Here is a 17,819-nt window from a genome sequence, read left to right as displayed (position 1 = left end):
AAAAATATACCAAAATCCCTACCACTCGTAGAGTCATGACCTGAAGTATCTCTTCTATGCTTTGTAATACTACATGCATATATGGAAGTAGACAAAGAATATTGGACCATAGTATTTAACCTTCTACATCTCAGGCGTCCATTCACTACATGTTAACATGTTAGAAATGAATCCATAGAATTAAGAAAATGTAGAAATAAAATATATAACATTCACCATAATTTTAAGGTATGATACAGTTTCGGACACGAGGGTCGCACTACACTTTCTTAAAATTAATTACTTTATTCTAAAAAGACTTTTTTAAAAGAAATTATGAGATATGAGATGTGATATTGTAGACAATGACTATATTTCATTCATTTTAATAGAAAGTTACTTAAGATTAAACATCACATTTTCTAATAAAATAATAAAATAAACATAACCACTAAACATTTTCTACTAAGAACTACGTTGTCTTGATTTCCTATTTCTCTTAGAAATACGTAGATGCAAGATCTTATCTTGTCTGATACAACAAAAAGCAAATAATATTTCCTTTTTATTAATAATAAAATAATAAAAAACATTAGGGTATAAAACAATCATGTAATTAGTGAGGGTACCATCTTAGTATGAGCTAGGGGTGAGCGTGGGTCGGGTTGGGACGGGTTATGTTTGTCCCTCACTCGACCCTAAATATTATACGGGTCAATTTTTAGACTCAGACCCGACTCTAGATCAAAAAAAACCTGATGATATTCGAGTTTATACCGTGCCAAAACTAGACGGGATTGAATTGGCCCGAAACATAAGTAAAAGAAGATTGAACATACTTCTCAAAAAAAATAATTTTTTCAATATGCGAATATAGTACACCAACTTAATAACAATAGAGTGCATAATAATAAATAGACAAGTAGTATATATGTATTTGCAACATACAATATATTAGTAGAAGCATGATTGGCCAATAGCACAACTCCAACCTCAACTTCTGTTTCAACAACTAGTAGCATTTATAGAACATTACATAAACATAACCAGAATGCATACAATATATTAGCTAGATAACATATTGCTCATAATAAAATCATTAATGATATAAATTAATCCATGAATAATGACATAAACTAACAATTAATAATTTAAGTAAACTAGAAAAAAATCTATATGCATCCAATAGTCTATAATGGATGGCAAAGATATTATGTCTTTACTCTAGAGTATGATCAACAATAAAAAAAAAATAAGTTCACATTGTCACAAACAAAGGAGACATGTCAAGTAAACAAATAGCAAACTAGCAATGACCAAATTGATACCCAAATTCAATTAAACTCTTTATTTTCTCTCGTCCCAAATCATTTTCAATGTGACACCCAACTTCAAAAGAAGCTCACACTGTTAACCACAAAATCAATTTCCTCAACAGAAAGCTTACCAAAATGAAACAAACTAAAAGAAAACAAAGTGAAGTACTCACACAAGTGACAATACTCAGAAGTGTATATGCAGATACACAATACATTTGACTTTGTGTTGACTCTTAGTCTCTGTAAAAGAAAGTTTAGTGAAGTGATCACAAACAACTGATTTCTTTTTTAGGAAGTTTAGTTTAGTGAAGTGATCCCAAACAACTAATTTCTTTGAAGATGATAAAGTTACAATGGAAAAGAGAAAAATATGAAGGTGAGTAGTTGTGCAAGTCTAGAAGGAAAAAGTGTGAAATGTGAAAAAATAAAAGTAACAGAGAATAGAAAGTTTAGAAAGTGTTACATAGTACATACTTACATACACATTGATGCACTTGCATGTTAAAAATAAGAAATGTTATATTATAAAAATATATATTAGGGACGGGTGACCCTAAGGCAGACCCGAACCCGTATTGACCTGGTAATGTCCCAGTCCCATTTTGTGCGGATCTGTCCCTTATGGTACATGTGACCTGGTTTGACTCGGCCCAAAGCTAATGGGATGGGCCATATTTTATGGGTTGGGCTGGGTCTTGCTCTCCCATAGTATAATCAGATAGGGTGCTAAAACCTTCCTGATCTGTAACCGACTCTTAAACCTAAATCTTTAACTTAAAAGACCAATAAACCTCAAAATGAGTTTAAAATATTGTTTTCTATGTTCTAACCTAAAAGTGTAGCAGTGACTTTGAAAGAGGTTGCCTGGCCAGAAACTCTGGGTGTGACAATTATGTGTTGATATTAAATTTCTCTTTAATCTTTACAAGGATCTAACGATCAAAATATTAAAAGAATTGATATATATATATATATATATATATAAGGCATATTTTTCATTTTCAACTTAAATGCATAAATTTTTTTTTTACTTTAAAAAACAATCACGTTTCCATTTGATTCAAAGGAGACAAACTAAATAAGGCTATTAATAAAATTATGAAATTCAAAGAAAAATAGTTAGTGACACATGTGATAATATCAAGAGTTCAAAGCAAGAAAAAGTGCCCCACCCTTTAATTTTAATCCATGAAGGACAATCATTTGCATTTTGGTAATAAAAAATATACATAGACAAATTATTTCAAACAGGGTTATAGTTTTTTTTATTAGCAAAATAATTTTATTAAATTATAAGAAGAGTTACAAATGTAACACAAGGAAAAAACTCAAAATGACAATGTAATAAGAACATTTACAAGACTATAAACCCAATCGGAATAGTCTATTGAATCACCCAAAGACAAAATTTAACCGTTGCAGATTCATAAATGTGCTGAAGAGAGGCTTTAACCGATTTAAAAATTAGATCATTCCTAAATAATCAAATTATCCAAGTTGTAGTTAATCATATGACACTCTAAAGTGTCTAATATTTTTTATCTTTCACCATGCCCATGAGAGTGTTAAAATGATGAATATGTGCAAGAGGAAGAGTTAAGGTTATACTTCATTATATTTTACTTTACTAATTTCATTTATTTACATCAATTTAAATTATTCTCTCTCATTTAATATAAAACTCTATAAATTATTTTTTGAATTCTCATAAAAACGTAGTGACCCATGCGAATGCATGAGTGCTAGTTCTTACAAGAAAAAAATGTATTTTCTATTAGCAAACAAGAAGATTTATCAATTTATTGTTTATTAGTATTATTTGAAGTTGTGAAACCTGAGTCAGACATCAAATTGGAAAAGGTCCCTATTAAATTTAATTTTTTTATACTATTAAATCGTACGATCGGGCAGAGTAATTTTATATATAATTAATAATTATCTATAATTATATAATTATATTTAACTACAAATTTTATATAATTAATAATTATGTGTAATTATATTGAAATAACATTTGTCCATCTTATTTTGAGCTGGAGTAAACCAAAATATTAGAGTAGCCAATTTTTTCAAATTGTAAGTGAATCATCCGATTCACTTTTCGTATTATTCTTCTTTAATACAATCGGATCAGAATTTCCTCGGTTCAAAGCAGTTGATCTCCTTATTTGGTTAAAAGTAGATACCAAAGTCTTTTTCTAGTCTGCTCAATATTCAGTTCGAACTATCCAATCCAATCCTCACATCACTGGTATTATTATTATTTCTATGAATACTATCTATTATTTTTATTTACTATTATAGGTATTTTTTATATTTTTTAAATGGTTTAACAACTGAAACAACTATTATTATTATTATTATTATTATTATTATTATTATTATTATTATTATTATTATTATTATTAATAGTGAATAGTATATTTTATTAAAAGAAAATAATCAGAAAATGATCATTTCTTCCATCTTTATCTTAGATTTACCAAATATTCATTAATTTTTAGAAGTAAATATTTTTCACCAACAACTTGATGACACCTCTTTATTTAATAAGTAATAAAATAATATTTAATTATTTTTATGAAAAATTATTTTATTTTGTTGATATATATATATTAGGGATGACAATGAGTCTGGCTGTGTCTGGATAATGCATTACCTGAACCACCGTTGCTTCAAATTTAGACCCAGACTCATGTTGATATTGCTGGGTCTGCTACTTGCAGGTCCTTGGGTATCTAGCGGATCTCTAGGTACCCAGAAGTTAAAAACATTAAAAATAATTGCGAGTAATTATGTAATTACATATTTATTTCCTACCATCTCTTATATATTATTTAGGTAATCAACAAGAATTTTTTTTATACAAAATGATTTAAAGTTTTAAGCACATTTTAAGTTGACTATTAAGCAAAATCATTTTACTAACAAACATAAATAATCAAAGTCACTATTTGAAAATTATGATATAAAATTGATTTAGTAAGAAATATTTAATCAGCATAATATTATATTACATATATTAATCAACAATATAACATCACGATACTGTTTAACAATATAAAATCATTGTTTAACTATATAATGATCACATTTAGAATTAATAAGATATTAAAATTACGGTTTAACAATATAATATTATAATTATAATTGAGGTGATATTACAATTATGTTGCTATATATATAAAAATTTATGTAGGAATAGCATGTCGAAGTACTCATGGTACCTCATTGCTCGAACTCAGACTCATTCAAAAGTGGGTCTTAAATTTTCTATTACCAATATGTTCAAAAACACGGAATCCCATTTTGATTACTTGTGGGTCCGGATGCCCATTGCCATCATATAGTTCACGGGCACAACATCTTGTGATAGTGTGAGTTTGTGCAAAAGAAACAAGTTTATGGGTAGGTACTCCTTCTCTTACACGTTGGTCATCACCACCATTTTCTCTACCTTCCCTCTCTTCATAACAACAATATTTCTATGTGGTTCTACACTTCAAAACAAGGTGGAGTCTCTTCCACTCTCCACTAATGGAAGGTGGATTGTTAATGAAGATGGGAAGAGGGTTAAGCTAGCATGTGTGAGTTGGGTTTCTCATTTGGAAACAATATTGGCTCAGGGTCTAAACAAGAAACCATTAGATGATATTTCAAAGAGTGTCAAGGACATGGGTTTCAATTGTGTTAGACTCACTTGGCCTATACTTTTGGCCACTAATGATTCTCTTGCTTCTATCACCATTAGAGACCACTTTAGTAGTCTTGGTTTAGTTCAAACGATCATTGATATCCAAAAGAATAACCCCTCCATTGTTGATCTTTCACTCATCAAAGCTTTTCAGGTACATTTATTATTGTTTACCTAAATCATCTTGGATGTGTTTATACATGTAAGAAGCATTAATGTTGTTTTGTGTGTGTAGTGAAATGTTATTGTTTGTTAGTTAAAATGTTTGGTTGACTTTAGTGATGTGATAAATAAATAAAGTTGTTATATAAGTAATGTCTTAATATTAATAAATGTATGGTAAATAATTAAGCTTTTTACTTTTTGATGATTCCTCACCTAAAACTTTGTTGAGTCCCCTGGAACCAGTAGTTGGTTAATATCAAAAACATGAAATGTAATATTGGGGCTTCAAATTTGCGAGAACCTTAAAATATATACTAACTTTTTTTTATATACATAACCCTTTTTATTTTATTGTAATTACAATGGATAATTGAATAATTAAAAGAATTATTCATATATATTCCAAAATTAATTTTCACTATTTGACAAATTATTATCAATAAATTATGGGAAGTGTCATTAAACTATGAGAAACAATATATATATTGATAATATATGATTTTTATACTTATTACATCATTCACTATTCATATTTATTTATTATTGACTCTTCGAAAAAATAATCCAAATAAATAATGAATAATATAATAATTATGTATAAATCTCTATATTAATATTGCACAGATATTACAATATTAAACTACATATATGTTATTTAAAGAAGAGAAAAGTCGAATTTCATCTTAGAAATGATATTTTCATATATTAAAAGAGAAAATAATATACATATTAATATTATAAGAATTTTGTATATTGTCACAACATCATTTATAATTTATATATAGATCATTAAAATTCCTTTGTCACAAGTTCTCATGCCTTGGAACCTGTTCATGCAGAAAAAACGTATCAAAAGTGTTTCCCAACCAACAAAGTATCAAATTGAATACTATGTTTAATGAATAGTTAGGACCAAACCATCCCAACTACTAACCGTAGGTACAGGTCAACATAGGACAAAACTGCAAATAGGAATCTAAGTCCAACAAAAATAACTGGTCTACCACAAGTTTTAGAAATAATTATATGAGGAAAGTGAAATAGAAGTGTTATTATATATAAATAGGAGTATAAATTTAAGTTTCAATTGTGTTATTATATAAATAGATGTGAAATAATATGTTCTTACATTTATACTATAAGGGTATTAAATAAGAGATAAATATATGTGCACTGATAGCGTATATGTTTTATACATTATTATTATATTATATATTATTCATATTTAATTATCATTGATATAAAAATACTATTTCAGGAAGTGGTGAAAAGCCTTGGAGAGAAGGAAGTGATGGTGATTTTGGACAATCATGTGACTCAACCACAGTGGTGTTGTGGTAACAATGATGGCAATGGGTTCTTTGGGGACAAATATTTTGATCCAGACCTATGGATTAAGGGTCTTTCTAAAATGGCTGATATGTTCAAAGAAGTATCTAATGTTGTGGGTATGAGTTTGAGAAATGAGCTACGTGGTCCTAAACAAAATGTCCCTGATTGGTACAGGTATTAAATGTAGTTCTACAAAATTCATAGATTCATATGTTGAAAATAATCATTCTACTCCTACAATAAGACTAGAAACAATGATTATTAATCGAGAATAATGTATCTCCTCATATCAGGAGATAACTTATCTCCTATAGCCAGTAAAAATGTGACATGTGTGCTATTGTGTTTATTTTTAAAAATATTTTTATAGAAAATGATGAAACATGAATGTCATGATTTCATTTCACTGGCAGGAGGAGATAACTTATCTTCTTGTATCAGGAGATACTCCATTCCCTTATTAATTTGGGCACTCATATGGTCAACTTGAAATTTCCATGGACTTTTCTAATGGGCATAGCTAAATCTATATGTTTTAATTTTCTATGGGAGACAAAAATATATATAAGATTAATTTGTTTGAACTAGTACATTATTATATGTATTTTAAAAATTGTATTAGTGACATAAGATTATTATTTCTATTTTGTTTAATTTGATGTACTTTTTAGTTTCTTTATTTTTATTGTATAAAAGACAGTCCACAAACCTATATTGCCCATATTTAATGTGGGTGTGACATGATATTTCATGCTCTTTTCACAAATAGGCATGTTCATATCCACCCTAATTTTGGTGGCATTAGGTAGATACAAACAAGGCATGTAGGGCAACCTAAACTGCAAAAAAGATAAAAATTATTCTCATATAAAACCTTGTTTAATTTCTAAAATGTGTTTCACAATAACTCTATATATGAATAGCATATTAATTGCTTCAATATTACATACAACTTTCTACTTAAAATCATTGGTATGTATTGAAGGTACATGCCAAAAGGAGCAGAAGCTGTGCATGCTGCAAATCCTAATGTACTTGTTATTCTATCTGGCCTAAGTTTTGACACAGATTTAGCATTCATTCAAAACCAACCAGTGACACTTTCCTTCAAAAGGAAGCTAGTTTTTGAGTTGCATTGGTATAGTTTTAGTGATGGGAACACATGGGCATCAATGAATCCAAACCAAGCATGTGGTCAAATAACAAGAAATGTGATGAGAAAAGCAGGGTTCTTATTGGACCAAGGGTGGCCATTATTTGTGAGTGAGTTTGGTATTGATTTGAGAGGAACAAGTGTGGGTGAGCATAGGTACTTTAATTGCTTCATGGCATTAGCTTCTGAGCTTGATTTTGATTGGGCTTTGTGGACATTGGTTGGGAGTTATTACCTTAGAGAAGGGGTTGTAGAAATGAATGAGTATTATGGGATTCTTGATTCAGATTGGAGTCAGATAAGGAATCAAACTTTCTTACAAAAGATTTCTGCTATTCAACTTCCTTTTCAAGGTAAAAAAACAACAACAAAACATGACGAATGCTTTAATAATGTTTTTTCTTATACCATATTTTACACACATGCTAATATACATATCACTTTATACATTTTTATTATTATTTATATATAGATATTACACTCATATATTTAGCATCATGAGCTATTATCTTTCACACTCAAATAACTCATACATGAAGAACAAAAGACGAGGAGAAGTTTTTCATAGAACTTTCACTCACTTGAATTGTGATATCATGTATTATAAAATACATAATATTAAGGTTAAAGTATTTCTTAAGATATTATAGACTAATTTAAAATACAACCATAATAATATGAGATATTCTAAATATAACTAGTAGATATTATCTTATTCCTAAATAAGTGGTAGATATTATCTTGGTTCATATATATTATACTATTATGATATTACAAGCACATGTGATTGTGATTGTGAAACTAATTGTATTAATCTTACAATGCAGGACCAGACTCACAAGAATCTAAACACAATAAAGTGATTTTTCACCCTTTAACAGGTCTATGTGTCTTAAGAAAATCACTTTCTGAGCCATTGAGTTTAGGACCCTGCCCTAATTCTGATGGCTGGGAGTACACACCCCAAAATATACTATCAATAAAGGGTACATATTTCTGTTTACAAGCAGATGGAGAAGGAAATGAAGCAAAACTTGGCACAACATGCTCTAATCTCAATACAAAATGGGAATTGATTTCTGATTCAAAGTTGCAACTCTCATCTAAGATTAGTGACAATTCCAGTGTTTGTCTAGATATAGATTCCAATAACATCATTGTGACCAATGCATGCAAATGCATTAGCATAGATAATAATTGTGACCCTGAAAGCCAATGGTTCAAACTTGTTGACAGAACAATGTCATAAACCTCAACATTATCATAGATAGTTAATGAGTTAGTCAACAATGGTAATGTAAAAGCATTATAAGTTGATAGCTGCAATTATTTTGAAATTATTAGTGATTATAAGGTCTGGTTTTATTATGAATGAAAATTGTAAAGAAATATATTGGAAAATAACCATCTCAATTCCTTTTTTACCAACATCATTTTCACACCTATTTTATAACCATGTACCCTCTCTTGTTTCTAAACAAAGTTCTTTAAAATAATACTGTAGTTTAGCAGAAAAATTAATTGCAGCTAATATAATATTTAAGATCGTTATAATATGAGAGGGGGCATTTTATATTTTCACAAACAGATTTAAAGTACGGATTATATGCCCAAATTGTCTAACACCACAATGGTTAAATAATGGCCTAACACTACGCTCATGCCTTTTCATGAATGTGTACAGTTTGTAGTTTGAGAATTGTAGAATCAACCTTTTTTAAAAGAAGAGAGAATACTTCCTTATATTATTTGCCTTCGGATAAAGGAAAAAGCACAATATATCTATTTTTCATATAGAAAGAGAAGTTTCGTCCATTTTTAGGTATCAATAATGCTATCCACACACATATATAGGTATATTATATATATAGGGGATTACTCGAATAATTCTCATATGAAACCTACAATATTAATTGCATTTAATTGCATTCAAAGTGTTCATGATCATCCATTCTATGTTAAATACTAAACCTAGAATATTTCTCATATCAATCTAGATTTCAAAGAAGAAAAAATGGGAATGAAACATTTTTATACTACTACACTACTAAAAAAAACTTCAATATAGCAATCAATATTTTCCCATAATAAAAATGATTGAGTCTCTATACTTTTATATAAAGTCAATACATTTTCTAACTAACGGTTGATCGGGTAATTTTTATATTAAAATTCATTGTAAGAATATATTTTGAGATGAATTCATATTTTGAAAGTGTATAAAAATAAGATCATACTTGTGAGTTGGTTTGAGAGTTGGAGATGTTAAATTTGACAAATATAATTTGAAAAAGTATATTTTATACTAAAATTCATTATAAGAATATATTTTGAGATGGACTCATATTTTGAAAGTGTATAAAAATAAAATCATATTTGTGAGTTAATTTAAAAGTTGAAAATGATAAATTTGGTGAAGACATTTTGTTTTCTAAAAGTTACACACTTGTTCTCTATATTTAATTTCATTGAAATTGTTCATGCTACTTCATTCTATATTAAATGTGAAGCCTACAATATTTCTCTCATCAATCTAGATACTCAAAAGGAAAAAAATGGGAATGAAATATTTTTATAATATTACACTGTAAAAAACTTCATTATAGCAATTAGTTTTTTCCACAATAATAATGATAGGGCATGTATACTTCTATATAAATTCAATATATTTTCTAACTGATGTTTGATTAATTTTTATATTTCTCATAAAATTTAAATCCTTTAATTTTAGAGTATGGTTGGTGATTGTGTTTTGGGATTAAATTTCTCTTTAATATTTACTATGTTGTAATAATCAACATATTAAAATAATTGATATATTTATATATAAATATATTAAAGTTGATCATATTTCATTTTCAATTAAAGACATTTTTTTTCATTTTCAACTTAAATACGCTTATTTTTTTAACTTTAAAATGCAAGCATGTTTCCATTTGATTCATAGGACACAAACTAAATAATGCTATTAATATAATTATGAAATTCAAAGTAAAAGATGCATATAGTGGGTGTCGTATGGTGGAATATCAAAAGTTAATGTTGTAAAAAGTTTGAAGATACTACAATGCATACTAAATTAATATAGTTTTCTACCCGCTAATCTTAATCCATGAAGGACAATCAATTTGCATTCAAGAAAAAAATTAAAATATACAAACTATTTTAAACATGTCATTAGCTAAGGTTATCATTATTAGTTACGTTAAGATTATAATTTTACCCTTAGTATCCAAAGAAAAAAGTACTTCCCTCTCCATTATTATTAGCCTTTATTGTCCTTGAAAATCTATTATTACATTTTATAAAAAGTAAATAAATGCTCCCCGCATTTAATTGCATTCAAAGTGTTCATGATCCCCCATTATATATGTTAAATGTGAAACCTACAATATTTCTTATATCAATCTGGATTTCAAAAGAGGAAAAATTGGAATGAAACATTTTTATACTACTACACTAGCAAGTTACCAGTGCATTTGCACGGGACGATATTTTTTGCCGCATGATTAAGAACACATATTACATGTGCATTTATGATTAAGAATATGTATGTTGCTCGTGCATTCGCATGGTTAAAACCATATATGTTATCAATGCATTCATATTGTTAAAAATTATTAATTATATATAAAATCATACGGTCAGACCATACGGTTTAACTGTTTAAATCGGATAAACTTAATAATTTATAATTTCATTATTATTTGATTCTAAAATAAGATTAGTATAAAAATAAATATTATTTAACTCTAAAATAGCTACAAACAATATGTTATGATTTATATTATTATTATTATTATTTTAATATTGTTATAGTAACATTATATTTTAATATTGTATAGGTAATCATATTCCTTTTATTTTTAAATAAATCACATGTCATGAGGGCTTGAGAGATTGACACATGTCATGAGGGCTTGAGAGATTGACACATGTCATGAGGGCTTGAGAGATTGACACATGTCATGAGGGCTTGAGAGATTGACACATGTCATGAGGGCTTGAGAGATTGACACATGTCATGAGGGCTTGAGAGATTGACACATGTCATGAGGGCTTGAGAGATTGACACATGTCATGAGGGCTTGAGAGATTGACACATGTCATGAGGGCTTGAGAGATTGACACATGTCATGAGGGAGTTTTTTTTATTATATAGGTAATAGACTACTGAAAAACTTCAATATTGCAATCAGTGTTTTCTAATAATAATAATGATAGTCTCTATACTTTTATATAAAGTCAACACATTTTCTAACGATTGATCTAGTAAATTTTATATGAAAATTCATTATAAGAATATATTTTGAGATGGATTCATATTTTGAAAGTGTATAAAAATAAAATCATATTTGTGAATTGGTTTGAGAGTTGGAGATGATAAACTTGGTGAAGACAATTTGAAAAATTATATCTAACAACAATTACATAAATTAAAAGAATACAAAATCAGACATTTGAGTGAGTTTTAGAGTTGAAAATAATAGATGTATTGAACAAATGAAGAGTAGAAATATCACAAATAAAGAGTAGAAATTATATTTATCAAATGAAGAGTGTCATTTAGTAATTCCAGCAACCATTCCTATTGACAAAAATGTCATTTACTTTATGCATTTATCACAAATGTAGTATCTAATTTAGTAATTTCAATAATTTTTTCTTTTTGGTAGATAGTAGAAGATAGATAGTAGATATTTAATCAACATAATTAAATGTACCGTACTTTTTTACTTTAAAAAACAAGCATATTTCTATTTGATTCAAATGAGACAAACTAAATAAGGCTATTAATAAGGCTATTTCTATTTCATTCCCACCCTATAATCCTAATCCATGAAAGACAAACAATTTGTATTTAGGTAACAAAAACTGTATATAGATAAACTATTTCAAACACATCTTTATCCAAGGTTATCCCTATTAGATATATGGAACTTATAGTATTACTCTAAAAAATTTATATTCCTTTCTAAAATTTAACATTGTTCCCCACATTTAATTACATTGAAATTGTTCATAATCTTCCATTCTATATTAAATGTGAAGCTTATAATATTTCTCCCTATCAATCTAGACATCCAAAAGAAAAAAGTGGGAATGAAACATTTTTATATTATAACACGAAAAAAAAACTTCATTATAGAAATTAGTTTTTTCTCATAAAAAAACTTGATTGAGTATTATTTACATTCTCATAAAATTTAAATCCTTTAATTTTAGGATTTAATTGATGTTATGTTTTAGGATAGAATTATCTTTAATCTTTAGTAAGTTATAACAATCAAAATATTAATACAATTGATGTATGTATTAAAGTCCATCATATCTCCAAATTCAATTAAATTCACCGTTTTTATTTTCAACTTATGTATATATAGACATAGTTCACGGGCACAAAAGCTTGTGAGTAGTGTGAAAGTTTGTGCAAAAGAAACAAGTTATTATGGGTAGGTACTCCTTCTCTTACTCGTTGGTCTTCACTACCATTTTCTCTACCTTCCCTCTCTTCATAACAACAATATTTCTATGTGGTTCTACACTCCAAACCAAGGTGGAGTCTCTTCCACTTTCCACTAATGGAAGGTGGATTGTTAATGAAGATGGAAAAAGGGTTAAGTTAGCATGTGTGAATTGGGTTTCTCATTCGGAAACATTATTAGCTCAGGGTCTAAACAAGAGACCATTAAATGATATTTCAAAGAGTATTAAGGACATGGGTTTCAATTGTGTTAGACTCACTTGGCCTATACTTTTGGCCACTAATGATTCTCTTGCTTCTATCACCATTAGAGACCACTTTAGTAGTCTTGGTTTAGTTCAAACGATCATTGATATCCAAAAGAATAACCCCTCCATTGTTGATCTTTCACTCATCAAAGCTTTTCAGGTACATTTATTATTGTTTACCTAAATCATTTTGGATGTGGTGATACATGTAAGGAGCATTATTGTTGTTTTGTGTGTGTAGTTAAATGTTATTGTTTGTTAGTTAAAATGTTTGATTAAATTTAAATATGTAATAAATAAATAACTTGATATAGAGTGATGTTTTTTCTAATTTCATTTAGGTTACTTCTTCTTTATGGTTTTCTAATTTTGTTTGCGTGCGTAAATTCTATTTCTTTTGTATATTGGTGCATTGCACCTTCTTCTTGTATTAAACTTTTTTATAACCTGTAATCGAGTTAGTAACCCTTGTGCATCTATAATATTAATAAATGTATGGTAAATAATCAATCTTTTTACCATTGTTCTAATTTTTGATGATTCCTCACCTAAAAATTTATTATCGAGTCCCCTTTTTTTTTTAAAACAAGGGTGTCAACACACCCGAAAGTATATTAAGAAGAAAAGTAACCATTACAAACCCCTAAACCTATAGTTAGGAAGGAGCAACAAATTTCTATGAAAATCATGCAACAAGAAGGAAGGAGGGGACTCCCACCAATAGTCCAATCTATAATTCACACCAAAATTTACCAATTTATCCGCACAAGCATTCCCTTCCCTAAAATCGAGTCCCCTAGAACTAGTTGATTAATATCAAAAACATGAAATGCAATATTGGGGCTTCAAATTTTTTAGAACCTTCAAATATATATTAACCCTTTTTATTTTTTATAACAACCTTGTATTTTATTGTAATGACATTAACTGAATAATTAAAAAAAATATTTTATAACATATTAATAAATATCGATTAAAGTGTCACTAAACTATCAGGGGGAAAAAAATATGGACTGATAATATATGAGTTTAATATATTATCACTTCATCATTCGTCATTGACTTTTCTAAATATAATCAAAATAAATGATATAATATACTGATTTAGTATAAATCTTTAAAAAGTGCATAGACATTACACTATTAAATTATATACTTGTTATTGAAAGAAGAGAACTTAAAAGGAGAATATATCATTTTCCTACATTTATACTATAAGGGTATTAATTAATTTTGTGAGAATACTATTTCAGGAAGTGGTGAAAAGCCTTGGAGAAAAGGAAGTGATGGTGATTTTGGACAATCATGTGAGCCAACCACTATGGTGTTGTGCTAACAATGATGGCAATGGATTCTTTGGGGACAAGTATTTTGATCCAGACCTATGGATTAAGGGTCTTTCCAAAATGGCTGACATGTTCAAAGGAGTATCTAATGTTGTGGGTATGAGCCTCCGAAATGAGCTACGTGGTCCTAGACAAAATGTCCCTGATTGGTTCAGGTATTAAATGTAGTCCTACAAAATTCATTTATTCTATCTAGTTCAATGTATATGGAGAGTCACATATAAAGTATCATTTTTATTCAAATCTTGAAAATAATCATTTTACTCAGCTGAATTAGATTGCACATAGGTGGTGGGGGCAATTCCCTTGAGACCCACTTGTAGTTTTTGGATGGGCAATGCATGAAAAATTTATTATCCACCCAAAATATCCGTCCAAAATGTTCTCATCTTAAGGGCTATTCTATCGAACATGGCGGACAACCCAAGTGCATTATAATCTAAATTATTTGAACTAGTACATTGCTAAATAGTGATACACACTTATGAAATAACAACTCATAAAAAAAATGTTTAATCTCTAACATGTAATAGCATATTATTTGCTTCAAGCTCACATGCAACTTTCTACTTAAATCATTGGTATGTATTGAAGGTACATGCCAAAAGGAGCAGAAGCTGTGCATGCTGCAAACCCTAATGTACTTGTTATTCTATCTGGCCTAAGTTTTGATAATGATTTAGCATTCATTCACAGCCACCCAGTGACACTTTCCTTCAAAGGGAAGCTAGTTTTTGAGTTGCATTGGTATAGTTTTAGTGATGGGAACATATGGACATCAATGAATCCAAACCAAGCATGTGGACAAATAACAAGAAATGTGATGAGAAAAGCAGGGTTCTTATTGGACCAAGGGTGGCCATTATTTGTGAGTGAGTTTGGTATTGATTTGAGAGGTTCAAGTGTGGGTGAGCATAGGTACTTTAATTGCTTCATGGCATTAGCTTCTGGGCTTGATTTTGATTGGACTTTGTGGACATTGGTTGGAAGTTATTATCTTAGAGAAGGAGTGGTGGAAATGAATGAGTATTATGGAATTCTTGATACAGATTGGAGTCATATTAGAAATCAAGATTTCTTACAAAAGATCTCTGCTATTCAACTTCCTTTTCAAGGTAAAATAACAACAACAAAATATTATTAATGTTTTTCTTATAACATATTTTACACACACATGCTAATCTATATCACTTTTTAGATATTTTTATTATTATTTAGTTATTGATATCACACTTATATATTATATAAGCATCATGAACTATTATCTTTCACACTCAAATAACTCATGCATGAAGAATAAAAGAGGAGGAGAATTTTTTCATACAATGTTCACTCACTTGAATTGTGATATCAATGTATTACATAATATTAATGAAGCAAATCATAAAAGATGAAAAGATAAAGAAATTAAGATTGAAATATTTTTAAGATACTATAGCTTAATTTAAATAATATGAGATATTCTATTTATAAGTAGTGGATAGTATCTTATTCCTAAATAAGTGATAGATATTATCTTGGTTTAATCTTCAACTGTTATAACGTTTTTCCATGGTGAAGAAAATAGTCAATGTAAGAAGAAGTTAGCATATCTATCGATATAAAAATATTGTTAATCAGATCAAATTGAAATATTTCTATATTTGTATGTAATTATTATATGAGAAAACACAAATGCTAGTAAGATTTTTCTATGTTATTAGGTTATTATTTATCATTAATATTTAATCAGCATAATTGAATCTTAGATAAAAATAGCACAAATAAATGATGATAAATGTAATTATGTATATATTTTTTTATTGATGATGGATATATATTACAGAATTGTTATATTACAGATAAATATACGATTGTCAAACTAATAGTATTAATCTTATCATGCAGGACTAAACTCACCAGAAGCTAAACACGATAAAGTGATTTTTCACCCTTTGACAGGTCTCTGTGTCTTGAGAAAATCACATTTTGGCCTATTGAGTTTAGGACCCTGTCCTAATTCTGAAGGGTGGGAGTACACACCCCAGAATACACTATCAATAAAGGGTACACGTTTCTGTTTAAGAGCACATAAAGAAGGAAATCTAGCAAAACTTCACAAAAAATGCACTAATTTCAATTCAAAATGGGAATTGATTTCTGATTCAAAGTTGCAACTCTCATCAAAGATTAGATACAATTCTAGTGTTTGTCTAGATATAGATTCCAATAACATCATTGTAACCAATGCATGCAAATGCATTAGCATAGATAATACTTGTGACCCTGCAAGCCAATGGTTCAAACTTATTGATAGAACAAAGTCATAAACCTCAACAGTATCATAGATAGTTAATAAGTTAGTCAATAGTGGTACTGTAAAAGCATTATAAGTTGATAGCTGCAATTATATCGAAATTTGTTAGTGAAATAAATTAGAGAATGACCACCTGACTCTCTTTTTTCCCAACATCATTTTCATACCTATTTTATAACCACTCTATGTTGTTTCTGAACAATGTTCTTTTAAACAATACTATACTTTAGCTGAAAAATTAATTGGAGTGAATTTAACATTTAAGTTCATTCTAATATGAGAGGACATTTTTTATTATCACGAACAAATTTAAATTATGGATCACATTATTTAATGAGGCTTTTAAATTACGGATCACATTACTTAATGAAACCTTAGTATCTCAGTTTCTATTGCTGCTATAAGTTTTGCCAAAACCATTATAAGTCCAAATTGTCTAAAATCAGAAAGTAATGGCCTAATATCATCTGCACTCATGCCTTTTCATGAATGTGTAAAGTTTGTAGTTTGAGAATTGCAGAATCAATCTTTTTTAAAAGAAATAAAATACTTCCTTATTTGCCATAGGAAAATGAAAAAAAAAGCACATTATACCTATTTTTCATGATAGAAAAAGAAATTTCTTCCACTTTTTTATGTTTCAATAATATAATGCTATCTTTTTATATATATTAAGCTCGACTCAGACGTGATATAAGCCAATGAGTCATTAGTTAGATTAATTGATTCATTTAGTTAAAAATTCTAAAAAATTAATAATATTAACTCATATTATTCAATAATTTTATACTTCAAATTTAAA

At 28.4% G+C, this 17,819-nt stretch overlaps 2 protein-coding genes across 2 annotated transcripts; both read left to right on the top strand.

Moving 5' to 3' along the window:
- Nucleotides 4,669-8,940, top strand: LOC109344157. Its single transcript, XM_019582797.1, has 4 exons — nucleotides 4,669-5,146; nucleotides 6,416-6,663; nucleotides 7,475-7,995; nucleotides 8,470-8,940. Exons 1-4 carry the CDS (start codon nucleotides 4,703-4,705, stop codon nucleotides 8,889-8,891), a joined length of 1,635 nt encoding a protein of 544 aa, XP_019438342.1. The 5' UTR covers nucleotides 4,669-4,702; the 3' UTR covers nucleotides 8,892-8,940.
- Nucleotides 13,067-17,123, top strand: LOC109344158. The gene is made up of 4 exons (XM_019582798.1): nucleotides 13,067-13,535; nucleotides 14,629-14,876; nucleotides 15,316-15,836; nucleotides 16,609-17,123. The coding sequence occupies exons 1-4, from the start codon at nucleotides 13,092-13,094 to the stop codon at nucleotides 17,028-17,030; spliced, it is 1,635 nt and encodes a 544-aa protein (XP_019438343.1). The 5' UTR covers nucleotides 13,067-13,091; the 3' UTR covers nucleotides 17,031-17,123.

The sequence above is a fragment of the Lupinus angustifolius genome, chromosome LG03 (genome assembly GCF_001865875.1).
Source record: "Lupinus angustifolius cultivar Tanjil chromosome LG03, LupAngTanjil_v1.0, whole genome shotgun sequence".
NCBI classification, from domain to species: domain Eukaryota; kingdom Viridiplantae; phylum Streptophyta; class Magnoliopsida; order Fabales; family Fabaceae; genus Lupinus; species Lupinus angustifolius.
Note: the sequence above shows the minus strand (reverse complement) of the source record. Positions and strands in the feature narration are given on the sequence as shown.